General features: G+C 56.4%; 1 protein-coding gene across 1 annotated transcript; it reads right to left on the bottom strand.

Annotated features, from left to right (window-relative positions):
* GFRA2 (GDNF family receptor alpha 2) lies at positions 1 to 27,825 on the bottom strand. Its single transcript, XM_087762956.1, has 9 exons — positions 27,709 to 27,825; positions 22,068 to 22,382; positions 18,429 to 18,512; positions 13,660 to 14,005; positions 3,368 to 3,477; positions 3,144 to 3,284; positions 2,886 to 3,061; positions 1,867 to 1,920; positions 1 to 1,651 (listed from the first exon to the last, which is right to left on the bottom strand). Exons 1-9 carry the CDS (start codon positions 27,746 to 27,748, stop codon positions 1,523 to 1,525), a joined length of 1,395 nt encoding a protein of 464 aa, XP_087619082.1. The 5' UTR covers positions 27,749 to 27,825; the 3' UTR covers positions 1 to 1,522.
* Positions 27,826 to 27,843: the final 18 nt, after the last annotated feature.

Raw genomic sequence — 27,843 nt, 5'->3', positions numbered from 1 at the left:
GGCAGAGCTGGATGGGGGTTGACACTTCTCCTGCCTGACACGAGCAGTAAAGTGGGGGGGGGAAATAAAAAAGAAAGAAAAAAAAAATCAAGAAACTTGGTGTTTTGTGTGACCTAAATCTCAATGTTTCATTTTGGTTTTAAGCACTGTCAGGTTGCCTGGGGGGAGAAAAAAAAAAAAAAAAGACATTAAGGAAAGGGGATGGTATTTTCAAAAACAAAGTTATTGCACATAAATAAAAACCCTGCCACATGGGAACTTGTCAGCTCCTTTGAAATGTTTGCTTGTTTGCTTGTCTCCCAGAGCAAAACAGTCAGGGAATTGTTCGCAGCATTGCAAAATATTTAGACTGACCCAAATCCCTGCATTTCTGCAGCTGAAGGGCTGCCGCGTCCCCCCCTGGGCTTGGGATGCTCGGCTGGACACACACCCCGGCACAGGTGGATGCTCGGCAGAGCTCGGCTTTCGGTGCTGCTTCATTCCTTGGTTGGTTGTTCTTGGTTTATTTTTTTTTTTTCCATTATAGACATTATTAAAAAAAATAAACTTTACAATAATACATTTTTAAGTTGCTGTTGCCATTTGAGCATTTTTTTTTAAAAAGAAAGGAAAAAAGGAAATTAAAAAAGCCACACTGTAGATGTATATGGTTATGTATATACATACATATATGTAGGTATAGGTGAATGGTATATACATACACTATATATGTATATATAAAAGAAAGAAAACAGAGAGGAACATATAGAGGTTTCCGACCATCGATGGGTCGGATCCCATCCTAACCCAAATTCAACCAGACGAAGATTAAAAAAAAAAAAAAAGAAAAATCTCCCCCTCCAAGTGACAGATTGAAAACATCAGGACAACCTCACAACGTTTGAACTGTAGTTTCTTTTCTCTTCCATTTTAAAATTCTCACCAACCACGGGAAAGAAAAAAAAAAACCAAAACAAAAACCCCAATAACAATGTCAAGAGCTCGAGCGAGTCCCCTCGAAGGATGCAGAAGAGCCTCCTGACAGCAAGTCCATCCTCTGGGATGCTCCGATGTGGAAACCTCGCCGTCCCCACGGCCACCCCAGAGCAACCTGGGCTGATGGGTCCTGGAAAATAACCTCTGCCAAAGCTCTGCTCAACGCTTATTTTCCCTCCCCAGTGCTGCTCGCAGCTCTGGATCCCCTGTTGCAGGGCACGTGGTGGGGTTTCACCACAAGCTGTGGGCTCCTACTTTAGAAAAGAAACCCAACGCACGATAAAAGACCAAAAAAAAAAAAAAGGGAAAAATGAAAATAGGAAGAAAACCACCAAAGTTTCCCAGCGTGGTGAGGGTCCTCTTGCTGCCCAGCATGCCCGGGCTCGGCATTCCCGGTGTCTCTGAGCGTTTCAGTCTCTGGCACAAGGCGGTCCTTCCCTTCCCCATCGCCTCAGCAGGAACCGAGGCGAGAGCGAGCGTGCCGGCAGGCGCTGCCGGTGCGTGCTCAAGCGTCCCCGTCCCGCCAGCCGCTGCCTTCCTCGCCCCTCTATAACGCCAGCTTCAGCAGGAGGATGGGCACAAGGGGCAGGATCCGGCCTGCCCAGTGTCGGCTGCCGCCTGCCTTCTGGTCCACGAACGTCTTCTGGTCTGGCATGATGTCCGTGGTCAGCTGGGTCTGCAGGCGAGGGGAGAGAAAGGTTTCATCAGGGTCCTTTTGGGGGGAAAATCATCCGACCTTGCAAAACACCTATTTTTGCCCTCCGGTCAGCGAAGCCAGCGGTCCCCAGGATGGCACTTGTCTGGCACGTCCTTCCCGAGCAATCTGCAGTGGGAAACAGCTCCCAGCCCCGGGACCCCCCTTCCCGTGCTCCCCCTCCACCCCAAACGTACCTCTGAGTAGCACAGACTCTGCTCTTTGGACTTGTTTAGCTTCGGTCCATGCTCCTGGAGAGGAGAAAGGAGAAAGGAGAAAGGCTTAGGGCAGGTATGTGCACCCAGGACTGCTCCTGCCTGGGGTCGCACCCCAGGATTTGGGCTCCTCAAATTCCCCCGGGAGCTGCGGAGCCGCCCTGCAAGGGCACGGGGTGATGCCTGCAGCCCTATGCATGGGGCACTGGAAATCACGGCTCAGAGCAGCCGGCTGGTGTTGAAGCATGAAGTCTCTCCGTGCGCTTCTCAAACATGCAGGGCGGTCAGAAGAGCTTTGTGAAAGGAGAGAAGGAAGAAAAAGGGGCTCATCCCTTCTCCCCGGGCAGCTCAGGCTCTTTGCTGGGCTCCCACCTGAAGCAGGAGAGAGTGCAAACAACATAACGCTGCACGCATAGATTCATCCCAGCCCCAGGTTCGCTCCCCCCATGCTCCCTGCTGCAAATGCTCCCGCCAAGGACCCTGCCTACACCCGTGACACCCACCGGCCACGGTCCCCCTGTCCCGCTCCTCTCCCGGCAGCATCTTACCTCCCAAGGAGCAAAGCGTGAACCCACAAGCCCAGCACAATGCAAGAAAATATGTATTTTTCAGATTTCCCACAGGGAATTCAAGCTGTTTTCACCCCAAACGAGCCAGGGGCAAAAGTTGGGCTCGGGGCAGCTACACCAGCTCACCCTGCCCTGGGCACAGAGCTGTGCCAGGCAGGGGACGATGCCCCAAGCGAGGGAAGGGGATGGGCAGGGCATGGATCCCTCCCTTCCCCACGCCAGGCCCCCAGGCACTGCCCAGACCACCAGTTACCAGGGATGCCCGGATCCTGCTGGGCACCTGGGTACCAACACTGCATCCAGACCGAGATGCATGCACTGAGCAGGACTTTTTGCTGCCCACAGGCTGCAGTCGATCTCCTGGCTGATGGATCCACCGAGGGTCCAGACCAGTGCCCCCAGTTTGCAGCAGCAACCGGGCTTGGGTCCTACCTGGATGGAGGTGCAGGTGGTGATGACGCTCGTGTCGTACATGGTGTTGCTGTCATTGATGTCATCTGGCAAGGCAGGGCTCTTCTCCGTCTTCGGTGGCAGGGTGACGGGGGGTGAGGGGTTCTTGGGGGCGAGGTTCACGTCGGTGCCGTTGCCAAAGGCTTGGATGGCGTTTCCTGGGGGCAGGAGATGTTTATGGGGGGCTACACCCCAGCGGTGACAGGACAGGGTGAGGTGGGGGACAGGGAAGCGCCTTACGGAGACAGGGGTTTTCCGTGAAGTCTCGGAGGAACTTCTCGCACTCCTCCTCCATGTTGCCGCTGCCTTTGCAGGAGCACCAGGGCGAGATGGTGATGCTGGTGGTGCTGGCGTCAGCGTAGTTGGGCGTCATATCGAAGCCTGCTCCCGGGCGAGGAGAAGGAAGAGGGATGAGGGGCCACGGTGGGAGAGACCCTGCACCATCCCGACCCCCCGGCACTCACCGATGAGCCCCGCGTAGGAGCCCAGGCACGCCTGGTAGTTGTCCCCGGGGCAGCTCGTCAGGGACTGGAAGGAGGCTTGGCAGTTGGTGTGGAAATCAGCCAGCCGGGACCTGGGTGCAAAGAGCAAGAGGGAGAGGGACGGGATTTCGCCGCTGCTCCAGGCACAGAGCAACTTAGCAGCAAGGAGCAACACTTAAAAAAAAAATAAAGGCGAGAAAAGAGGATAAATGGGATAGAGGGAGGAGATCGAAATGAGATCTAGACTCAGGAGGTGCAACTTCTTGTCTCGCCTCCGGTCGCCCCAGCCTGGGGGAGAGTCACAGGCAAGGGAGGGGTGCCTGCCTGTGGGTGGGTACCCCTTTGAGGATGAGTCCCCGAGCGTGGGACCCTCGTTCCTCCGTCCTTTACTGCTCCCCACCTCCCCAGCCCTTTCCGAGCGCTGCTCGACTGGCAGAGCACACCATAAACTTCACAACCTCATTTGGCCGCGCTGCTCCCGGCGTCATTACACGACTGTAAAATTTCACTGCTTGTTTTTATCTTCCCCCTGAAACGTTAAAGCTTAGAGTGCAATTAAAATGCCTGAGGTTGGGGGTTACATTTTCCTTTCTTCTTTTGCAGCTGAGAAGGGAAAAAACCCAAAAGGAAGCCTCACAGAGACCCCGGGGACCGAGATGCTCGTGCCCTGCCTGCCCTCCTGCCAGACTCGGCTCTGGGGGCAGAGCGGCGGCAGAAAGAGCAGAGATGGGGAGAACGGCAGCAGGACCAGGAGGAATAAAGAAGGGACAAGAGGAGCAGAGGAGCTGATTTCCACTCCTAACCCGATTACTGGCTTGGTTACCCCTTCTCATTTTCTCTTGCTGCTCGGTGTAACGCACAGAAAAAGCACAAGGAGCAATGGAAACACAGTTATTTCCAGGTGTATCGGTAATCGGGCTCTGCTGACACAAACCTACGCTTTCCATGCGATGCTCTGGGGATTTTTCTTGGGATGAACCGAATCACTGAGGTAGAAGGATAAAGAAATGGGAAGGATGTAGAAGAGGATGGACAGATGGACCAGGTGGACAGATGGATGGGCAGCAGTTTTCCAAACTGACTCAGTCATTAAATGAATAGACACGAGGCTGAATTGTGGCCCAGGCTGGATCTCAATCACAGGGAGGAATTGCTGCGAAGCAGCCAAGTTGCTGACACTGTAGATGAGACCTGCATTTCACAACAGAAAATCTCCTCAGCTCTTTTTTTCCACATTTCATATAGAAAGAAGAAGGCATACATTATTTTCTTTAGCTTCCTTTTCCTTCCTTCTTAATTAAATGTCATCTTTGTCCAACCAGTGATTGAATCATCCAACAGTACCTGCCTAAAGCCATAAGAACTGACGAAAATAAAGGGTAGAAATTGTGTTATTTTTTTTTTAAATAGGAATGATTTGTTTTCAGGAGGTTTTGATCAAATTAAATGGAGCAACAAATGAAGCAGTGATTGAATGAAGTAGAAGGGATCTGCAGTGATACCTTACATCTAGCCAGCACTTTTCATCACGCTCCATCTCTAGCACTAAGGGGAGCAGGTACCACCGAAACGCAGCCAGCACCGGGGAGGAGCAGAGATGCTGCTGCTGAGCCCACAGCCTGAAGGCCACTGCGGTTTCATGGGCTACGTACTGGGGAAAGGACAGAAGAGGGAATAAAGCCCAGCTGCTCGGGGCTGGACCAGAGCACTGGATGCTCCATGGGGGAATGCCGTGGTTTCTTGGAGACTTTTGCTGTTTCCAGCCATCCGTGACTGGGGCTTTTTCCAGGTCAGGGGGTCTCACAGCCACCGATGCAACCATCTTCTGTGGAACAGCTGAGCCTCTTCTGGGGACTCCCTGGTCCTTTGGGGACCCCAGCATCACCCCACAGTGAGTTTGGCAAGGTACCACTTGGTACCTTCTTTTGGCTGCTTCCCTGCGGCCCGGCATGCAGGTTGCACTCAGTTTTTGCCTGCTGACGGGCTGCCAGCAGTGTGAACTGGATTATTTTCCCACTTACACCAGCTGCCTGACCCACTTACAGCCTCCCGGCAGGCTGCAAATTTCCAGGGCAAGGTCAGCCTCTTCAACTGGGTTATTCAAGCACTCCCAACGAGAAGACAGGACCCCTGGGCACCGCTGTGCTCTTCTACACGTTGGACGCTAATAAATAGCAATAACACAACTGCCATCACCTCTCCCTCCCCTTCCTCCTGCAGACAAAACTCACCCAGCCCATGTGCAGGTTATTTTGGCCAAACCCACATTTATTTTCCTCCCTAGTGATTTAGAAACTCCCCAGGCCAGCGGTGCAGAGGGAAGCCAGGGGCTCCCATCCTGCACCCATTCCTGGGACTGATGCTCAGCTCTCAGCACATGGTCTCCCTTGCTGGAGCTGTGCCCAAAGCCCAGCATGTGCAGAAAAGCTTTGCCAGGGGACTTTTGCAGGGCTCAGCCCTCCCTGCAGCCAAAACCAGCCTCGGGTCAAGGGGTGTTGCTCCCCACTTGCAAGGTGGGAGCAGAGGGGAGAGCCCAGGGTGGGTGCTGCAGAGCAGAAAAGCTCTAATTCTGCTCCTTTCACACAATCCTCATCACAGGAAGGTATTTGGACTCCCTCCTCCTCCCCTCCATGGGAGATAAATAAAGTTTCCGACAGCATTTCCCCTCTCCCCAAATTAGAGGCGAAGGCACGTCAATTCTCTTAAAGAACTGTGGCAAGTTCATCACCAAGCGCCACAAAAATTTGTCACGCTGCTCCCTGGGGCCCTGCTCCTGGCTTGTAGCATCCTCTAAGGCAAATGTTATTCTTCTCATAATACATGACAAGCCAGCTGGTAATCTTTCCAGAATATCCAAGCCAGATGTCACTCTTTCCGTTGTACACAATGAGTTTGCAGTCGCTGGATGAGACCTCTCACCGCCAGGAATAAACCTTACTGGAGCTGGGCCATAGCTTCTCGGATTTCTGCTTTTAAGTGCCCGGGCAAAAAAAAGGAGAGGGAGCCAAGTCCATCTTAGCAGAAACAGGAGGAATTGGTGCCAAATTGCTGGCTGGCAGCTCGAGGCAGCAGGTGGGTCTGGCCAGTCTCTGCCTGCAAACGCCAGACCTGGGCTGGGAAGAGCTGGGCTGGCAGCTGGGTCAGGGATGGGGAAGGAGGACGACGGCACGGGGAGCTGCAGAGCACAGCACGTTATTTTCCTGAAAGGCCTCCAAGTCAAAAAAAAAAAGGAGTGAAAAAGGGATTAACAAAAATTAGTTTTATATACATACACATATATCATATCCCAAACCCGCTCTGAGCGCTGTATTTCAAAGTTAGGGGTTTCCAAGCTGTTTCTCTTTGATGCATCCAGAAATACATCTGATTTCTGGGTGAAAAGACCAGGACGGCGCTAAGGGGAGGCAGCTCCAGGGATCTGGGGGCTTTAATACTTCTCTTTCTCCCTGCCCAACTCCAGACCCCTCCCAGGAACCTGGGTCCCTGCAGTGCACGTATACCCCTGGTGCATATAGCCCCTGTTTAGGGGACTTTGTGCATCGCTGCAGGGACCATCCCATCAGCTCCTGGCTGCTAACTCATCTCCTAGCCTTGTTATCATGCAGGAATTCAGAAGCAGCTTGCCAGTGCCAGCAAGACACCCTCGCTCTGACATTAAAAGTTACCTACACAGCAGAGGATTTGTGATTGTTTTTTTTCCGCTTGTTGGTCCGTTGCAGTTTTTTAAGCAGAAAAATCCCCCGAACAGATGCAAGGTGCCTAATTGGGTGCTAATTGTTCCCATCACCGCATGCCTATGAGAAGTCCAAGCCCAGCACTGGTAATAACTCATCACCCATCAAAGCGAACACTATCAGGCTCTTGAATATTTCATGCAGAAAACGTCCGAGATGCGGAGATTACTCAAGACGTGTTTTTCACAGGCAATTTACAGGGACCAAGAAAAAATGGCTTTAATAGACAGGAGCGTCGAGAAGCAGCTTGGAAACGCGCCTCTCCCCCCTGCAGAGCAGCGGATGTTCAAGAAGCTGCAACAACATGCAAAATCTCAGCAAGACACGAAAAACCCGCGGGCCCGCTGGGCATCCTCCTCCCAAGGCTCGCTCTGCCTGCTCGTCCTGCTGGAGATGAATGCTTTCGAAGCCAGGAGATGCTGAGATAAAAAAAAAAAAAAAAATTAGCCTCAAATACCAAGAGCAGTGGCCAGGTAGTTCAAAGAGTCCTGGGGATGGGGATCAGCTAAAGAAATGAGGGAAGCTGGAGCAAAACTCCACTTTTCTGGATGACCCTCCACCAAAGCTAGTAAATAGTTCACAGGGGAAAAAGGATCAGTGGAAATATTTGTTTTATCCAGGAAAAGTTATCTGACACCTCTGGAGACTGGAGTCGCCTGTTCTGGTATGAGCCAGGAGGGTTTTATTCCTGCTTTTAGTGAAAAGCATATCCCTGCAGTAGCACAGCATCTCTCTGTAGGATGAGGGCTGGTCCCCCATCCCAAAGCTGCCCCTCGCCCAGGGAGATGGGGGCAGCAGAAAAGAGGTAAAAAGAGAACGAACCAGCGAGAAGCAAAGGAGAAATCCCCAAATTAGAGTCAGCAGAGCTAAGCCAGCAAGAGGAAAAAAAAAAAAAAATGAGGACAAACAGCCAACAGACCAACTGCTAAGTTAGAAGTCGTTAATTAAGAAGTTTAGTTATCCGTACGTATTTTTAGGACACAGCATTTTGATTCATCACAGATAAGAGCAGCTGAAAGACTCGGTTTTGTCATCCCCTTGCCTATGCTCAAACCCTATCATTACCCGGTAAGAGAAGGGAAGAATTAAACGCACGCATCATTTGATTTTAATTGAAGGACTGTTCTATTTCATTGAACTGCTAACTAAGCCGAACAGGAGATTGTGTTTACATAAGCAAACCCTGAGTCAGTATAGACTTGCTGTCACATTAAGTCAATACTTATGAAGGCTCTCTATTTAATTATTCAGTGTGAATTGACTTATTATTGTGTTAAGAGTGCGGTTAGCCTTGAGCAAGGTGGTCGCCGAGCTGAGAGATCCCTTCCAGCTGCCTTTGCATGTGGGTGCCCATGGGGGCCCGGGGGAGAGGTACACAGGGCGTGCTGCCCCACTGGCCCCCTCCCTCTGTCCCCCCTCCATACTGGGAAGCCAAAGCCACCAATTTTTGCAGATTTGCTAATTTAAGGTCGGATTCAGAGGCTTCCCCCGGCGGGTTATTGCAGCCCCGGTTGCCCAGCCCCGGTGTGGCCACCCACCCTGGGCACCCATCAGCCGTGCCCTGTCCTGCTCCAGACACGAGAGTTGCTCCCCTCCGCCAGCTCCCAGAGCCGCTGTTAAATCCAGGAGCATTTCTCCCTCCTCCTTCTTCTTCCCTGACAACTACGTGGACAGCCAAGCCGTACTTCTGAGCCGCTCTCATTACACCACGTAATGAGAAAGTTGAGCTGCCGCTCCGCTGTTTATCAAGGAAACATCCATTATAGATGGCATTTTGTCTGTGCTAAACAAAGGGCGTGAAGACGAGGACATGGGTTTAAAAAAAAAAAAAAAAAAAGCGATTTGTTCCCATGTTTGGTGTTTAATCAATACCAAGCCAGACTGGATCCGTTCCTTCCCTTGCACACACCCCGAGCCAAGCCTCCCTGGCGGGACCAAGGCCTCCCCTCCCTGGAGCATCGCTCCTGCGTTAGCATCCCAACCCCAGCCAAAGAGAGATGCTTTCTGCTGTGCAGAAATGCACCTCAGCAATGCACGCAGACACAGGGGTCCTGCGAGGAGCTGAGCAGGATCCGTCCCCCTCCCAGCCACAAATAGACTGAAAACAGGGAGAAAACTCTGGGAAATGAAACATCACCCTGCTTTTGGATGCTGAGGAGCTACAGCCAGTGGAGGCTGGGAAATTCTTCAGCACCAGCATCACTGAAGCATATAAGACCAGATTATTTGTGTTCCTGACTTGCTGATGCAAGATGAAAAATACAGCAAACTGCAGCTGCTGAAATCAGCTCTTTTCTCCCCTTTCCTTCCCTTTCCCCTTAGCTGAGGTTAGTGTTTTGCAAAAAGGTTTTATATTCTGGGAGCTAAAACCTGTCCATTGCAATCAGACACAAAGCTCAGGGAGTTTGTCAGGCTGCTCCATCGCGCTGGGAAAAGCTTCCCAGCACAAAAAGCTTCACAAATTGCAGCGATCTGAGCCTGATTGCTCCTGCTCTCGCGGCCGGGAGCTGGGCTGGGCATCTCACGGGGGAGTTTTAGCAGCCTCACAGGTCAAGGCCATTCAAATTGCTTTGTCCAGAGCAAAGCCCAGGATTTGAGCCCAGAATAACCCAGATTCTGCACCCTGCTCCCAGAAAGGGAAGGACCTGAGCCCGGGCAGGGATGCACGGGAGCTCGGGGGCCGCATCCTGGCCCCTTCACGACCTCAGCCTCTCTGTGCAGTGCAGAATGGAGGGGCTGCACAGCACCCTCCTCCTAGCCGTGAGGACCCCCGGGTGACCCGGAGCCCACTCCGTGCCAGTATGCAGCCCACTGGTTTAAATACCCCAGTCCGAAGCATTCAGAAAACATCACCTTCCATTGATGGTGATGGAAGAACTGGTAGCTTTTATCTCCCCAGTTTTGTGATCACCGATGGGACAGGGGCTGGTATTCAACAACCATTTAACCACCAGCCCTCAGCAGCTGGAAAGCAGCAGCAGAAAGCCACAAAAACTTCCAGAATGACTGTTTTCCATGCTGGACCATTAATTTGCCTTCTTCCCCAACTCCTCTGCTTCTTTTGGGAAGGAAGCAATGCGACCTCAGCGTGGGTTGTGTCCTGCAGGAGCAGCAGCCCCTCTGAGGAGCATCCCCACGCACCCAGCTCAGCACCGACTGTGGCGAGATGGCAGCAAAAATCTCCCTGCAAAGTCCTGTCCTGGTACCAAGGGCTTCGCCATTCATTAGGCGTTCAGCCAGGAGGCTTAATTACGCTCGCAGCCCGTGAGGGAACATTATCTCATCTCCTGTCACCGCTGGGTTTCGGAGCAGCTTGCCGATCTACTTCTGAGTTCAATGCCCTTGCCGGTCCCACATTCAGATAAGGATGAGCATTGGTCTGTGATGCCAACCTGCTAAGTGCAGGCATCGACGGGGAATCCCACGGCAGACCCCAGCCTTGCCTTGCCCGCAGGCAGGGGCTTGGGATGACATGACACGGAGGGGTTTCATGCCCGGTTGCTCCTGGGTGGAGGCTGGTGGGTGCAGATGCCACGGGAAGGAGGACAAAGCCTGCACGCTCTATTTATACACATTGCCGGCACCTGGTGATGATCTTGGCAGCGGCTGCCTGCCAATGCTTTGTTATTTATAAATGCAGAGAGCCTTGGAGAGGCAGGAGAAGGAGCAGAGAGGCCCCCCAGCACCAGGCAGCCCTGTAGACCACCCTGTCCCTGCAAAACACGCCCAGAGCTGCTCGGCAATGGGGATGCCAAACAACCAAACTTACCCAGCCTGCACATGGATGCAACTCCCCTGGGCTTTTGCAGAAGAGCAGAGCAAGCTGCTTGCCAGGAGCAGGACCAGCAGCATCTCAAGGGTTCCTGGAGCCCCGCACCAGAGTTTGCAGATTGGGTGCAGCCCTGTCTGCACAGCAGCTCCAAGCACCAAGCCCGCAGCAGGGACCTCTGCATCACTGCTGAATGAGACCCCCTTGCACCAAGCCGAATCCACCCTAAATACATGGCACCTCCACGTCGGTTAATACCCTCCGATGAAGCGCAAACAGCAGCTGCCAGAGGAGTTTGCATTACCCACATGGTGGTAAGACAGCCTAGATTTCATTCAGCTCCTGAGCCTTTCCAGGCTCGTGAGCTGCTCTTGGCCTGGAGCAGCTCGGAAACGCTGGGAATGCACATGGAGGAGACGAGGCTGTGGGAGAAGGGGTTCAGCTGGCGAGTACATCCATGCCCAGCTTTAATTTGGGAAACTAGACCCACAGCAATGGGAGCTGTGACTCCCTGCCCATGTTTGGAGCAGCGCCAGGGCAGACAGACTCACAGCCACTGGACAGTCAGGCAGCTCATGTCAAGCAGACAGGGCAGCAGACTCTCCGACAAGTCTCTTGTTAAAGATGGTTTTCCTTGACCAGCTCTCCTCCACGTCCTTTTCCCATGGGCCAGGGGACATGATGCCCATGCGTGCATCAGGAACAGCATGCAGGACCCTTCCTTCATCCCTGGGGAAGACGTGCCAGCAGGAGACCTCCAGATGGAGATGGAGAGGGAAAAACAGCAGCGAGGACCATAAAATGCAGCCCGCTCCATGGGAAAGCACAGTGCACACACAGCCCCTGCTAGAAGGCTCTGCCAGAGCCATCTCCATCCCAAAAGCCAGGGAGAAAAAAGCCAGACCCAATCTCACTTGAAAGGCAACATCAATAGAGAAAAATTGTTCTTTTTTTCCCCCTCTCAGCTCAGGTGCCAGGCACAGCTCACCCCAGGTAGGTCACTGCTTCTAAACACTTTCGCAGCTGCAAACACAAGGAGGTCAAGTGAGCTGCTGGAGCGTGTCGGCATCTCAGAGCATCCCCAGGCACCGGCTCCTCGCTGCAGGCTCTTAACCCTTCTTGCACCCTGGTGCCACAGCCTGGTTAATGCAACCCCTTTTAACGGGGGGTTTGGAGCAAACCCGCCTGCCGGAGCTTCGGGAGCGCTGCCGGATCCCTCCCAGGGCAGAGCCATGGGAGGGGAGCGGCTGGGATGGGACCTTCTCTTGCAAGCCCAGATCCAAGGAGTGCATCCATGCACAGTCCCGCAACACCCCATCACGGGGAGAGAACAGCCAAGGTTAAGGCAAAACTCTGCAAACCAGTGCCCAAAGCTGGATGCATAAATAAATGCTGGATTCGGGTGCTTGGCAGAGCGAGAGCCCCCGGCCAGGGCTGCCTCTCTCTGGCCGGGCAGCATCCACGCTGCTGCTGAAAAAATGCATTTCCAACTCGGAGCAAACAGCCAAAGCAGCTGCCACATGCTTCCCCCTTTGCTGCTTCACCTCTTTCTGGTGGAATTTCATTTCAGGCAGGAACGGGCTTATAATTAGCGCTCGGCAGCTCCGTGGTGTCTCCGGTCCCCCCCAATGCACTGCTAATGCAGGTTATCCCCCTCCGTGAGTGGATGTATCTGCAGCATTTAATGTCTGAGCAAGCATCAGGCCTGCTGACGGAGAGGTGCTACCATTAATTTGGCCACGACTCAGCACAGCCCTGCTATCTTTTATTCATAGACATTGGCTTATTGTATTACTTTTTGATAAAAAGCCACATTCCCACATTTCAAACACATTCGCTTGCAGCCAGAGGAAGACCTGAAGCTGCGTTATTTATTTATTTCACCACCAGGCTCTGGGAAACTCCATCACCTCGATGGCAAAAAGACCCTCCTCCTTGTAGGAAACATATACTTTATGAGGTTGATCCAGCCCCCGGAGGGCGACAGGAGGTTTTTTGCTGTATGAATAATGAGTTTCATAACGGAACAAAAGCCTAGCTCCCAACTTCGCTTTGCCACAGGGAAAAGAGCAGATTTCACCAGCCATGAAGTTTCGCTGGGGATGCTGAAAGCATGCCGAGGGATTTTGCTGCTTGCAGGGCACGGGTGCCCCCGCTGCCATGGTGCCTTTTGCACATTCATCCCCTCCACAGCTTGGGGAGATGGAGCAGTCCTGGGTGGGGAATACAGACGACGTGGTCCCTGGGGACTCAGCTCCACCGTTCACAGCAGAAAGACAGCTCCGTCCCCGCTGCTCTGGTTCTGCCCCACGTCTCTACCCAACCCGAGCGCTGCCAGAGGGCATCGCCCCACTGCAGCCTCCCGGGCCAAGCACAGGGAATGGCAGAGCCGTGGTTTTGCACTGGGGGTTTCGGAGCTCGGTGGGGGGCTCGGCTGGCAGCCCCCCATGCTTGCAAACCACACGCAACCCCGCACACACCCACGGGTTCACCCCACAGCAAGGGGGGACCAAACTCAAGGCCACACCTCAGCCTCTCCATGAGCAGTCAAAAACCATTAACTCTGCCCCATTTTATGCACAGACCCAGCCAGCAAGTGCCACGTGGCATTGGGAAGATGCAACTGATAAACTTGGAATAGGATCATGCAACAAGAGAGCGCTGCAAACCTGGCCACGGCCCCACAGAAACCTCCTCTACGGTCTGCAGGTCTCCCCCCGCCAGCGGGAATGGCTGGGAAAAGCCCACGCAGAGCTCGGCACAGCCCTTACCGGCAAAGGTGATCCGTCCTGCACGTGTTGCGCAGATCCAGGCAGTTGGGTTTCTCCTTGTCCTCGTAGGAGCAGGAGGGGACAATGGTTTGCCGCCGACGCTCGGCACAAGCCTGGTCCTTGCAGGAGCAGAAGAGGAGGCGGTAGGTGTACTCGCTGGGGACGCGGTCGAAGAACTGGCGCAGAGCCTTGTGGCATTTCCTCCGGCTGCAGTGCTCGGTGGCCGAGACCTTGCTGCAGGTGGAGATGTAGCCCGAGCGCAGGCGCTTGCAGTTGTCGTTCAGGTTGCAGGCTTTGGCCGCATCAAGGCAGTGGTTGCTTTTGGAGTTGGTGGCGGGGTCCATTCCTGCCCGGAGAGCAAGAGGGAGAAAGGGTGAGTGTGGCACTGAGGGATGGGGAGATGCTACGGGGAAGGGGGTTGGCATTGGTGTCACCCCCTGACATCTCCGGCACGGCCTGTCCCTGCCCTGCTAGCAGCAGGGATGGGGCTGGATCCACTGCTGCTCTTACCCCCGCTTCATCCCCATCCCGCTGCACGATTTGGAGGTCCTCCTCCAGCACAGAAGGGGTTAATGCACACCGATTGCAGCGGGGGGGACCTGGGCAAACAGTCTTCAGTGCATAATTCATGCCATGAATTTGCAGTATTTTTTTCTTGTCAATTATTCAAAGAATAATTATTATTAATTATTCAGCCTGCTCCAAAGCAGAATAATCTGCTAAGCTGCACAAGGCCCCGAGCCCCTGCATCCTCTCCTGGGGCTCCCCAAAACCAGGTCACCCCCAGCCAGCCCCCCCCAGGCCTGAGCACTGCCCAGGCAGGGATGACGGGGACAAGGCTGCCACCGGAGCTGGGCACCGGCCACCTGCCCCGCGCTCGCCAGATCCCGCATCCACCCTGGGAATCCCAGCCATCAGCAAATACAGCAAACGGGGAGAGGACGGACGAAGCCAAATCACCCCATGGGAACAAATGCTGAATTTTCTCTTTTTTTTGTCAAAATGATGGATCACCCTCAGCAGCCCAGGTGTTATTTTAGAAGCCACCTGACTGCACCAGCCATCACATCCCTAATTTCCTCCCCTCCGCAGCCCAGCCAAGTCCATGGATTCCACCATTGTCTCCCAGCTTCTGCTGGCAAAGATGAACGACAGCATCAAGGAGGGTTTCCTAACAGACACATTTGTAGGGCCCTGCTAATTAGCAAATGGCAAGCAGCTGCCTGGGCCAGGATCATCCCCCGCCTCCCTTCGCTCCCCCAGCTGCCCACGGGGGCCGCCCTGCAGGCGAGCAGCCTTTTGGGGTGTCGTTTGCAGCACAGGACCCGACTTCATCTCATTTTCCCATGGTCTTATCCAACTCGGCGTGAACCTCCGAGCCGGGAGCCACCAGCACGGCACTGCCTATGTTAACTAGTTGCAAATAAAGGCGAAGCTGGAAGCCCCCGCCGGTGCCGAGCCATGCGAATCCAACCCATATCTCACTGCCCCTGGGGGACGTTTGCAGCTGCTGGGGGCTCGGTGCCACCAGTCCTGACCCAAGCTGCGACGACTGTGGGGTCCCCGCAGCCCCCTTCACCCAGGGCCAGCACCCCCTGGCTGGGCTGCGATGCCATCAGACCCCAGAGCTGGGCGGGTAAAGCTGTTTGAAGAGAGCCCTCGAAATGCCAAATGTGTCATCCCAATGATGAACACCCACCGTGGAGATCTAGCAGGGATGGGGGAGTTCGATAAGACATCCGTAAAGTGAATACTTCTTATGATATACGATTTATAAGTAGATCTGCCTTGAAAAATAGTGCAAGAGGCAAGAAGATTGCCTGAGCTAAGAGAGACGTTTGAGCTGACGGATAGTCAGAGCGTGAACCGGCGCTGCGCTGTGGGGGGAATCCTCCTCCTGGCTCCTCATGGTGCCCTGTTTGGAATAAAGCTGGGGAGAAAGGAGGTGAAGACACGTCCTTTGGGGCTTCACACCCTCCCCAAGGATGGGACAGGGCAGAAATTGCCATTTCACAGCAGGAACCCCCCAGCCCTGGTGATGCTACAGGGTCCCTAGGGCTGAGGATGGAGACAGCTCATGACACTGATGTCAGAGGAGCAGAAGGGGAAAACGATGCTTGAAGAGGATGGGGGACACATGGCTCGCTTTTCTCCTTGCCCAGACCAGCTCCTGGTTTTGGGGGGATGCACCGAGCACTCTCTGCACCCCGGTGTGCTGGCAGCCGCCCCGGCTCCGAGCCCTGCGAGCGGTTAACAGCCAGTGTGGCGGCTCTCCAGCACAAGCGTGGGATCTGTGCAAAGTGCCAGCTTATTGTCTAATCCTCTGGAGCACCGTTCCTGCCCTGCCCGAGACCTGCAGGGACCTGGATGCATTTTAATAGAGCCGATGTTTGAAAGCGCAGGGTTTCTGGGGAGCTCATTAATAAAGCACAAGCATGAAAATTTCATGAGGCAAGAAGGAAACTGGGGGCCAAGGAGCTGGGGAGGGGACGGCGCTGGGAGACCTGGTGCCACCAGCTGTCCCTTCGGCAGGCTCTGCCTGCCCTCTCGGTGCAGGATGGGGTCAGGGGCAGAGGAGGAGGAGGAGGGCGATGGGGAAGGCAGTGCTGCTGCAAGCTCCGTGCCGTGCAGCGGGGGCTGAGTCTGGGGGTCTGATGCCCCCCCGCCTCTTGGGTGTTGCTGCCCCATGTTGGCGCCCACATGGGCAGAAACACAGCGTGGGGCTAGTTTCCCAACCGGAGCTTCTTCCCTCTTCCCTGCAGGCTGTGGTTTCCACAGGGCAGGCTCCAGCACCCTTTGGCACTGCAGAGCATCCTCATCGCCAGCCCGGGATGCTCTGCTCCATGGAGGGGTCTGGGAGCCCAAAGCCCCATGCACGGGGAGGGCTGCGGTGCTCGCTCATGGTGCTCGCTTGCGATGCTCGCTTGCGATGCTCGCTCGTGGTGCTGCCAGCCCCCCCCCCCCCGGTCCCGGCAGGCTGCCCATCGAGGGCGCGAGCAATGAGAGCACGGAAGCGTGCATCTCCGGTCTCCTCACTTATGCAGCCCCTTCTTTCTAGAAAGGTAAGGTAATCCCTCCGCTATCCCCACAGGCAATTAGCAGCGCTCTGCCTCAGCCTTGTTATCGAGAAAGAACACTAACAGCTCATTTGTTTCAATCGCTTGGGCTCTGGGTCAGGGCTGGGGGTCCTGGGGGGCAGCTGCTCGCCGCTCCCACCACTCCAGCCCCACATGAGGGGGACAAGGAAGGAGCAGAAGAAGAACTGAGGCCACCCCGATGCCCACGGCACGTCTCCAGAGCATAACAGCAGCCAATTCCCCCTTCCCCCAGCCCCAAAATTGCCAGACAGGCTTCCTTCTCCTCTCACTTCGCTTTTATGAATAAATCAACCCATGAGCGTTTAATCCCCCACTCCAGACACTTTGCTTTTCATACTTTCCAGCAGCTAAAATATTTCCTTGACGCTAATGTAATCCAAAAAGGCGTGCGGGAGACGGGAGGGGGTGGCATCGTCATCCCGAATCGGTGCTAAGCTCCCCGGAGGGAGCCTGGCAAAGTCGCTTCAGGAGCTAAAACCCGAGGGGTGATGGCAGCCGGGGAATGCGGCGTCACAGCCTTCCTCCGAGGTGTCCCCAGGTGAGCCGGGGCGGCTGCGGGCAGGGCTGCACAGCCCAGGGGGGGAAGGCATCGCTGTGGGGTCCCTGGGGTGCCACCACCCTCTACCCATGTGCACCCTGCGAAGTCTGGGGATGCAGGGACCCCCAAAACGCCGCAGTGGCTGGTGGCTCTCAGGGAAAAGGTTTAGAGGAGTAAGAGCAAGAAGCCAAGGCATTGCTGACCTAATTTGAAAAGGGGGGGGGGACGGGACACAGCACGAAGGGTTGTCATGGAAATAGATGGCAAAAAAAGTTCCTGAGGATGATGGTGGAGTTTGGGTTCCCGAGAGGAAGACGTGGAGGCAGAGATGCTCAAAGGGCTTGGCATCCTTCTCTCAGCAGCATCCCGTAGCTCGGCTTGAGGCCGGCTGCCCTGGGGAGGGACAGCAAACAGGGTCGTCCCCAGCGTCCTGCTGGTCCCAAATCTTCCAGAAGACAAAACACTTTACATCGTGATGGATGGGCAGCAGGAGGGTCTGGTCCTCCCCGGAGCCTGGGCTGTGCCTGCCTAATGCCGTGACACTCACCTGCTCCAGGGGACGCACTGGCAAGACAAATGAGGGAATTCCAGGCTCTCCAGCCCACCTCAGCTATTTGATATAAGCCCATGGTTGGAGGCAGCCGAGTCCAAAAGGTAAAAACCTAAACCACAGCCTGGGGGGAAATAGGAGGCCCGAGGAGGAGGCTGCTGCCCGTGGCTCTGCCCTCGCTGCTGGGCAGGGGCTCAAAGCAAGCCCCCACCTCAGCCGGGCCTCACCCACTCCCAGCAACATCTGATCGCGCCGGGAAGGTTTGAAACAGAGAGGATCTGTCGCAAAGTGCATCAAACCCTGGCAGCACTCGGGAACCAGCCCCTCCATCACTCCCCTCCACCAGGCACCGGCATCCCGGCCAGCTGCGGGGGGCACGTGTCACCCCCAAGGATGCTCACGGCATCAGGTCTGGGGTGATGGGGAGAAGAATGGGCAGAAGAGTGGCCGTAGGAGCTGGAGGACCAAAGGACCAAACCACGGGGGAAGGAGTTGCAGGTTTTCCTTGCCAGGGAGCTCGGTAGCAGGTCTACATTCACGGGCAAGAGAAGATAAAACAGCAGAAGCACATTGCTTTTATTACCTGAGAAAATTGAAGCAAGTCTGAATATATCAGAGAGACGAGAGGTGACCGGCTCATAGGGGGAAGCTTCATAAAATTCTTCTCCTACAGCAGGAGGGAAGAAAGAGAAGGGGGAGAAAAAGCAAATTAAAAACAACAGCAAATAACCTCAGCCACCACCGAGGCTACGGCCGGGCGTGGGCACCACCCCCCCCCCCCGGCATGGTAATCTGCGATTTGGGAAGGGAAAACCAAAAAGCATTTAAATCACTGCCCTACAATGAAAGAAAAAGCCCATTTTGGACCAACTCAGCTTAATTCTTGCTGACTGGAAGTTTGCGGCCGGGCAGGCAGCTCAGCTCCTTGTGCAAGTCAGGTTTGGCAGCGGCCGCGTTCAAACTGACCTCAAGAGTTGAGGGAATTTAGATTTGAAAGGTCAATGTTTCATGAACACATCCACAGCGTCTGGGCCAGCTGCAAGCTGAAAGTTTTAGGGTCTGTACTCAACGCTGGGTTATTTTTTTGTTGTTGCAAAAAAAGCATTTGCCTAAAAAAACACTGTAAAGATTGTTTTCCGCTCTGCTCTGCCTCTGATGCATTTTGGGAAAATGGAAATATTTCAGTGGGGGAATACAGACCCTCATCATTTGAGCACCAGAGCATCCCCACCAGTGATCCACCCACGCTGCGCTCCTCCAGGGGCTCATCCATCGCAATCCACACAATCCGACCGTTCCTGAGCACGGTCTGTCTGTCCCCAGGCTGGGAGCAAACCCCCTCTCTCCCATCTCAGAGATGGAGACGCTTCTTCTGATGCTTCTGCTGCCTGCCCTTCATGTATCTCCAGAAGATGCTGATTTCAGGAGAGCTGGCCATGGCTCTCAGGAGAGGAAACTCTCTCCTCAAACCCCAGCAGCCACAAGAAAAAAAAAAAGAAAATCAATGGCTGGACTTTGAAAGCCCCAGTCAGAGGCTGACCAGCAGCCCGGAGCATCGATCTCCGCTGTGCCTGGCAGCCCTTTCGGCAGGATCCCTGCCCGCACCGGGTGCCCTCGCTGCGGGTGAGCCTGGGCTGCCCCGGGGATGGACCCCGGACCGCTCCAGCCCACGCGTGCTCTACCGAGTTATTATTAGCCCAAGGCGGCAGCATTTATCCCATGTAATTAAGGAGCCACTTGAAACCTTGTGCTGGAAAACAAGCTCATTAAAGAGGCGGGGAGCAATGCGGGAGGGCTTGCTCCAAGCTCAGCAGCTCCTCAGCGCCGTTCCTTGGAAATTTGGTGGGGCAGAGCTGGGTGGCTGGCCAGGGAGACCCTGGTGGGACGCCAGGTTGGGCTGTCTCCAGCGGCTGCAGGTTTTCAGCCCATCACCCCGCGCCTGGCCTCGCCACCAACCTCAGGGTGATGCTACAAGGGGGTAACAGCCCCGGCGGGGGCCAAGGGCAGCTCCTGCTGCTGCTGCTGCTGGTCACGGGGAGGGAAACGCGCGGGGCAGCCTGCAGAGTCCTCCCACATCGGGCCGAGCCCCTTCGCCTCGCGGGGCTTCCTAATGCTCCGCTGACAAATAGCACCTTTATTAAAGTGCATTTAGGAAACACTGTAACCTCCCGGTATATTGCTTTGCCAATGCAATAAATAATTAAATACTAGCTGAATCCTGCTGCTTGCTAGGAAAATTATGGAGCATTAAAAGGGCAGTGGACTTTTCTTGAGCTCACTGAGATGCAATTAACCTCCAGAAAGGAGGCTGGAGTGAAAGCAGTCCTCCTTAATGGCAGGGACAGGTTAGCTCCCGCAGCCGAGGGGCTGGATGGGAGGCCACCGGGCACGGCATGTGTGCTACAAGGCAGAAGATCACTGTCTACCTTGGGTTCCTCATTGCTTTTACACTCACGGGTGTATGCATGTTAAAGCTATGAGCTGCTGGATCTCCCCAAAGCTTCTGCCTCTCCTTAAGACTTGGTATAATCACTTCTCTTCCCACCTCCTCCTCCTCCAGGTACAGGTCCCGGAGTACCCATCGAGCAGCAAAGCATGCTTCATTCATGTTTGCAAAACCCTCTGAAATTGCTGAATGAAGGCTGCTAATGAGGGGTAGAAAACAATTAAGCAGTAATTCCTGCTCTGCGCTGGTTTTCGGGCTCGCTGACCCAGATTTGAAGGCAATTTCACCCAGGGGGCTGCATGCTCGGGTACAGCTCCCCACATTCTCGCCGCTGACACCAAAGCCCTCGTAGCACCACCACCACCTCCTCTGGCTTCAATCCCAGCTCAGGAGGGAGGTCAGAGACCCGTGCCCACTACGGGGACGTGGCTGCTGGGGATGGAGGCTCCTCCGCAGGCTCCATCAAATGAACCCCTTTAGCTCAAGCTGCTAAAGGAGGTGGCTTTCAGCCGGGGTAATGAAACAGCAGAGGAACAGGCATTTTTACAGGCCCAAATCATTGGTGGAAGCGGGGCCAAGCTGCCAACACATTTAGTGCCGCGGGTGGCCGAGGGTCCATCTGCTCACAAGCTGCCACCAGCCAGCGGACACGTGCCCTGCGAGGGCTGTGCCGCAACTCGAGGGCTCTGCTACAGGCGGTTTTGCACAAGCTGAAGGTGGATTTAAGAGCTTCCATGTGCAGAGCCAGTCGTAAGCCCATTAAAGGGATCTATACTGTTAAACTGATGCTGGCTCTGCTCCTCTCCAGTCTGGGGCCAGCCAGGCGCTGGCAGAGCTGCAGAGGGGTGGCAGGAGGGGGTAGAGCCCAGAGGACAACAAAGCAAACCCCACCAGCACTGGCACCAGCCCCAGCTGAGCCCCGCACAGCTGGTTCCTTCCTCTGAGCCCAGTGAAGTGCCCCTCGGCAGCCCTGGACCAGCAGCACGAGGCCCCGCGGCAGCCCCAGCCCCGGTGATGCCCCTGCAGAGGGGCAAAGGGCAGTGGGTGAAGCCCGCTGCCTCCCCCTGCCTTCAGGCAGTAGATAAACCTGCCTCCAATGGACAAACGAGCCCTGGGCTAGCAAAATCCAATTTCAATTACCTGCAGTGCTCCAGCCTCTGATTTACTCCTTCACCAGGCTGCAATTACAGCAAGCTGTGGTGCATCGCCTCTCCGCAAGGCGAGACCCCAGTGAGCCCTCTCTGCGGCTCCCCAGCCCACAAACCCCACCGGAGCAAGGGCTAGCAGGGGGATGGGGGGGGGCAAGGAGGCAGCGACAACCTCTGCACCCCAAGAGATCCCCACAGCTGGTACTGAAGTGCAAAGCCATGCCCCAGCCTTGCTTCCCTCTGCACATCTCCTGCTCCAGGGCAGGCAGGAGGGAGGGAGCCCGGCTGGAGAGGAGCCCTGCCATGGCTTGCAGGTGCCGGACACCCGGGCACAACAGCTCTGCCATGACAGTGATCAGCTCTTGCTGCAAACGCAGCCCCCGGGCTGTTTCTCCCTTGCCCCGCGCCCACGTTGGGCAGACCAGCTCTCAACCCCATCAACATCCTCTGAGAAAGTGGGGACCATCTGCCTTGCCTGGGGTGCCCATGCAGCCCAGGGCACCGCTCAGCTCATTTTCACTAGAGCAGCGAGGTGCCCTCGGAGCTTCCCAACCAAGAGGTGTGGGTCAGGACCCTCTCCTCCAGCACCCTCCACCCCATTGCAACCCCACAGAGCCCTGCCCCGTACCTTCGGTCAGCCCGAGGTGTATACTCCAGTAGATCTGAAGGCACTGAAGCTCCTTCTTCATCCCTCGTTTGCAACGGCAGTCGTAGAGGGGGCTCTCCTGCAGCACCTCCAAGGCTGCCTGGCATTCCTTGTTGGCCAGCATGGTGTTCCTGTCGCGGCCGGCCAGGCATTGCCGCAGCGTGCGGTACCGGGAGCTGCAGCTGGGCTCTGCCGCGCACAGCTCGTTGGCTCGCACGCAGTCCACGGGCACCCGCCAGCCATGGGGGTCCTGCCCCGGTGGAGATGGGGGGCCAGCCAGCGAGCAGAGGATCTCATCTGGGCGAGGGGCAGGGGAAGGAGAGATGAGGGCAGAGAGAGGTGAGGGAGGGCAACTGGGTGGGGCGAACCCCTTGCATCCCCTCCCTGGGACCCCACACATCAGCCCGTGCCCCAGCCACGGTCCCCGACTGGTCCCTGGCGTTAGAGCCACCTTCGGGCTGCTCTAGAGAGGGAGAGCATCCTTCCACCATACCTAAAACAAGTCTGGATGTGTCCCCAGCCATAACCCCCACCAGGGGCTGTTAAATACAACTAAAATCAGCCGATGGCCTGAAAAAGCAAGCGGGATGTCACAGGGCACCCCGGCAGCGATGATGTGCCCCAAGGCGTGGGGTGGGAAAGGCTCCCGGAGCCACGTGATGCCACAGGATTCTCTGTTTCTTATTAAAACCAAACAGGCAAATAAACAAACACAGCATGTTTCCAGCCCTGGTGCTTGGGGACGCGAACCTCCACGCATGACATCTCAAGAGTCAAGGGAAGCAGAAAGCCCATCCAAATTCACTGCGGACGTTGTTGTTTGGCTTTTATTTTGCGGCTCATCGTTTTCAGGCCCGCCACGGGATTTTTAGGGCATCTGACTCATGGGTTTTGGAGCACTCGGGCTTGGCAGGGCTGCAGAATGGCTGCAGCTCGGTACAAACTCTTCCCCCAGGGGACGGCCTCCCGCGTGCCTCCATGCTAGCCGCCCCTCGGGGTGGCAACCGTCCAGCTCGCCTGGCTCCTGCCTGTGCATGGCCACTGCCTGCTCCTTGGACCCTGCCTCGGCAAGCCCTCCCCTTCCCGCCCAGCACTCCCTCAGCTCTTGCTATATCTATCATTTCATCATTTTCTTTTGCTTTTTGAAATAAATCCTTGCCAAGCCAATCCCAGGCGAGGCCACTGGCCCGGCCCATCAGGGGTGCATGGGGAAGGGGGACAGGCTGCGGTGGCACGGCTGGTCCCCCCATGCCTGCACCAGCCAAGCAATGGGGACAGGGTGGGCAGGACCCCCAGCTACTCCTGACCCCCCCCATCTGCCAGCTTTCAACCGCAGGCAGGGAAAGCCCTGGAACAGGCAAAGACCGGTATGACGGGACCTGGAGGGCGTCCTTGGCCACCCCGGAGGGTGACGCAGGGGGAGACCCCACTTTGTGCAATGCCCACACCCATTGCTGCCCCTGCACCCTGGGGAGCAGCGTTCCCTTCCCCTGGCTGCCACATGCAAGGCACCAGAGGGGCAGAGCAAACCTCAGCCTCCAGCTCCCAGCCCCTTTCCAACCCGTGGCCACTTGGCCGGGTATGGCAGGGGGACAGTGACACCTACAGGCATGTGACAAGGGCCACCTGTGTCCCCCCCACCCGCCAGGACATGCAGGCAGCTTCCATGCTTGGCAGGCACTCAGCGGTTCTCCCATGCAGGCAGCTGCCTGCAGGCAGGGCTCATCCCCTGCCACCACCCCGGGGCGGACACCCGTCCCCTGCCTCCTGCGTGCCATGGGAGCAAGCAGCCATGGGACCAAGTGGCCACGGGAGCAAGTGGCCACAGGAGGAAGTGGTCACAGACGCCTCTGCCCACCTCACCAAGTCGGGACATGCTCCTTGGGCCACGGGGAGAGGAGAGGGGATGCTCGGGGCTCGGACAGCTCTGCAGGAGGGACGGGGCAATGCCGGGGGTGAACAAGCACGATGGGCAGCAGCCTCGGGTGGAAACACCTCCGCTGCCTGCGGTCAGGCCAAGGAAGAGATCCCATCCTCCTGGTCTTCAGCCGATGCCCCCAAACAAACACCATTGGGTTCAGAGAGGTCTGGAGGGCGTCTGGGTAATCAGGAGCGGGTGCAGAGCCCCTACACCCACATTAGATCCAATTTTGGGTGGCAGATGTCCCTTGGGAAGGCCCTCCTCAGCCTTTCAGGATTATATTCCACATGGGAGGCAGGCAGGATCCACAAGAGGTAGAGGCACACTCCTGACACACAGCCTGGACTGGTGGAAGAGAAACAGGCATCCCCAAACGCTCCTCGGCAGAAATGCCAGCTCTTCGCCATGAGATGGATGATGCTTTGGTGCTTTGAGTAGAAAGGGGCCAGCTCTGCACTTTTGCACGCTGAGAAACCCCAGCCTGAGGCACCCAGCGCAGCAGCTGGGACAACCGGCTCCTGCTGCAGCCATTGGCCCCAGGGCAATCGCCTTCCAGGCACGGAGAACCATCCCACAGCTCCACCATGTGCCATTCCTCCTCCGCGTCCTCTCCCAGCCCAGCTGCAGATCCGCCTGGTGCTCGCCTCGAGCCCTCTGCCCTGAGCAAGGCCAGGACTCTGCTCCAATTCGGTCTTCTCCAGCCGATGCCATGAAGCCTCTTCCCGAAGCACCGCCCAAAGCCTCTCCTCCAGCCGTGATCCCATCTCTCTGCCGGCTCCATGGGCCTCCCAGACAGGCACCGGAGGTGCTGGCAGGCAGGCAGGGAAAGGAGACAGCCTTGCCCTGATGCAGAAGGTGCTGGACCACATGGAGCATCCTTGCGAGGGGCCCCAGCACCCTCAGTGGCACACCCCAGTACTGGGGCGGGCACTCACTCATGCCAGGATGGGAAGCCCGACAGTAAATCCACCCGCTGGAGAGCCGGTGGGGATGCGTGGCAGTGAGCTGGCCCCGGCCTCCTGGCTTTTGCTGCCTTGCTTCCATGGCCGCGCAGAGAGCGGGGTGCTGCGTGTCCCCTCAGCAGCCCCGGGAGGGTGCCTGCAGCATCCCGCACCGCGCCCAAGCCGGGAGTGCCAGCAGACCCCAGTGCAGGGCGCAAAGCTGTCCTGCTGGAGGAGGAAGGGCAGAAGCAGCCCTTCCCTGCAGTTCACAGCCCGCACAGGGCAGCTCGGTCCCCCCAAATCCAGCAGCACGCTCAGCCCTGGCTGCCAGGTCCGTGTTTTTTCCCGGGGCCCTCCTCTCCTCCCGGCTCCCGGCGCTGCCCAGCCAGGTCGAGCTCCGCAGACCCCCGCAGAGATGCAAGGTGGGGAGTTTGGATGGAGGGGCAGGATGAGGGGTTTTTTTCCTACCCAAAACCGATCGCCTCACAAACACACACTTGCTAAACTCATATCAATAAAACATCTGCAGAGAATTTAAACCTAATCCTCAGCAGTCTCCAGGGTGTCGGAGCACAGCAAGGATTTGCAGGCAGATGCACAAGCCTCCGACAGTCAGCCAGCAAACAACACGATGGCCCGCTTTCCTCTCGCTCCTGCAGCTTCCCCAGCAGCATCAGGCTGTGTTGCCTCTATTCTAGCTGTAATACATGTTTCCTTTTACTGGTCCTGCCAGAGACCTTTGGACATAGGCAGCTTTAGAGGTAAATATTTATCCTCACAACTCGACTCCGAAAAAAAAATTACTCAGGAACGTGCAGCCTCCCAGCCTGGCCGCTGTGGCAGCGATCGCTTTCTCCCAGGCAAAGGGCTTTTTTGGTTCATCAGAAAGACGAGCCCAGATGTGAAGAGCTGGGCTTCCTCCACGCCAGGCCCCGCTCTCCCGGGCTCCTCGCCACAAGGCCACATCATGGGGAGCTGCTTTGGAAAGCAGTAGGCTGAGGTCCCGTGGGCACCCCATCCCTAATGCTCAGTCTGGGGGTACGGCTTCCCGGTGACGACTGCTCGGGGCGATGCAGCTCCTCTGGCTGGGGGGAGGCAGCCTCCCCGCCCGGCATCCCCTCCTGCACCCATGAAACCTGTGGAGCACCCAGGAAAGGGAGCAGAGGGTCTCGCTTTCATGCAACCTCCCCTGCGAGGGCGAACGGGCCATGGTTTGGATGCCTTAGGTGAGGCATCCTGGAGGTCCCTGTCCTCCTGAATCTTGCTCGTGAGACGTCCAGCAGCGAGCCAGACATGCGTACAAACGGCCAGCGGCCGCTGCCCCCCCCCAGCCAGCGCTGGCGCGCTCTTCCTCTCCCCTGCCCAGACGTCTTCCCACTTGTGCCCCCCACCTTGCCCCCAGAGCATCCCTCCTTGCTCTCTCTGGCTCAGGAGGCAGGGCTCGTGCCCTCCTGCCCCGACACTCCCCAGCACGCTCTGCCGCTGGCAGGTCATGGGGAAGAGCACCCCAAATTGGGGCTCAGCCCCCCCTCCCACCACTCAGGCCTGTGTCCCACCCCACACAAAGGCACGTGAAGCACCAGCATCCCCCCGCTGACACGGCACCCCTTCCCCTCACCGGCCGGGGACTGCCCCTTCCATCCAGGGAGCAGAGCCCTCCCCGGGGATGCCGAGTACCCCACGCACGGTGGTCCCTCTGCCTGCACCCCCAACCCTGCACCGAGGGATGCTCTGGGGGGAGGTTTGCCCTGCCAACCTTCAAGTCTCCCTCAGCAGCTCCCCGTCCCTTCTCCCTGTCCTCACAGGCAGGGTGCTGCTCCTCCAGCCCAGGCGAGCTCAGCAGAGTTTTTCCGAGCGCTCGCTGGGGATCGCACAGACGCAGGCACCCGCGGAGAGGCAGCGGGGCGCGGGCGCTGCCGTAACGGCATCCGGAGCACGACACGGCACACGGCCGAGCCACGGTCCTGCGTGCACCCAGCCTCGCAGGAGGAAAAAAACGGACCTTTGTCATTTGCTTCCTTTTCAACCCAGCCCCACCACGATCTCCGATTTCTCCCCTTTTTCGGCTGCACCTTCCCCGTCTCCGTAGGAGGCTGCCCTAAAAATGCTAAGCTTTCTTCCTGGCAGAGACAGAGCTCCTAAATAACTCACACATGATCTAAAGCAACACGCACGAATTGCAACAGAGGGGACAGCAATTCCCCACGCACACACACATGCAATTAACTCAACTTTCCAAACCGATTCCAAGGAATTTTGGAGGGTGGGGGCGACAGCCACAGCAGCAGCTGCTGGAGGGCGCTGGGAGACACGGGTGGGAGGGCAGAGAGGGGTAGGTACCCTCCGAAATGCAAATCCCTGTAGGTTGACAAGGAGAGAAGGGATCAGAGGACCAGGGCTTCGCTGCCGCACGCTGATCGCGGATCCTGCCCGCTTCCCTCGGATCGCGATCGGTGCCAGAGGCGAAGGCTGCCCCGATGGGGCGGCTGGGGTTGTGTCCCCCCTCCTCTTTTAAGTTTCATAGAGAATAGGAAAATAAAGTTGCCCCTAGTTAAAATCCTTGTCCCTCGCCTGATGCAGACCGAGACCCGAGCAGCGCCCAGCTCGGAGGAGCGGCGGTCCCTCTCTCCAACCCCCGCAGCCCCTCACCGCCCAGGGGAAGGACATGCCACCTCTGCCACCCTGCCCGGCCAGGCGACAGCCAGCATCCCCACCACCACCACCACCCCGGCCTGCGGGCATCCCCGCCGGGGCCACTCACCTACGAAGAGGACGATGCAGAAGGCGTTTGCCAAGATCATGTTAGTAAATCCACGCGTTCCTTCACGTGTGCAAAAATTAAAAAAAAAAAAAAAAAGGCGTAAAAAAGGAAAAAAAAAGAAAAAAAAAGAAAAAG

This window comes from Nipponia nippon, unplaced genomic scaffold (genome assembly GCF_047370975.1).
Source record: "Nipponia nippon isolate SJK-2023a ecotype South Korea unplaced genomic scaffold, ASM4737097v1 scaffold_27, whole genome shotgun sequence".
NCBI classification, from domain to species: domain Eukaryota; kingdom Metazoa; phylum Chordata; class Aves; order Pelecaniformes; family Threskiornithidae; genus Nipponia; species Nipponia nippon.
This window is presented reverse-complemented; position numbering and strand designations above follow the sequence as displayed.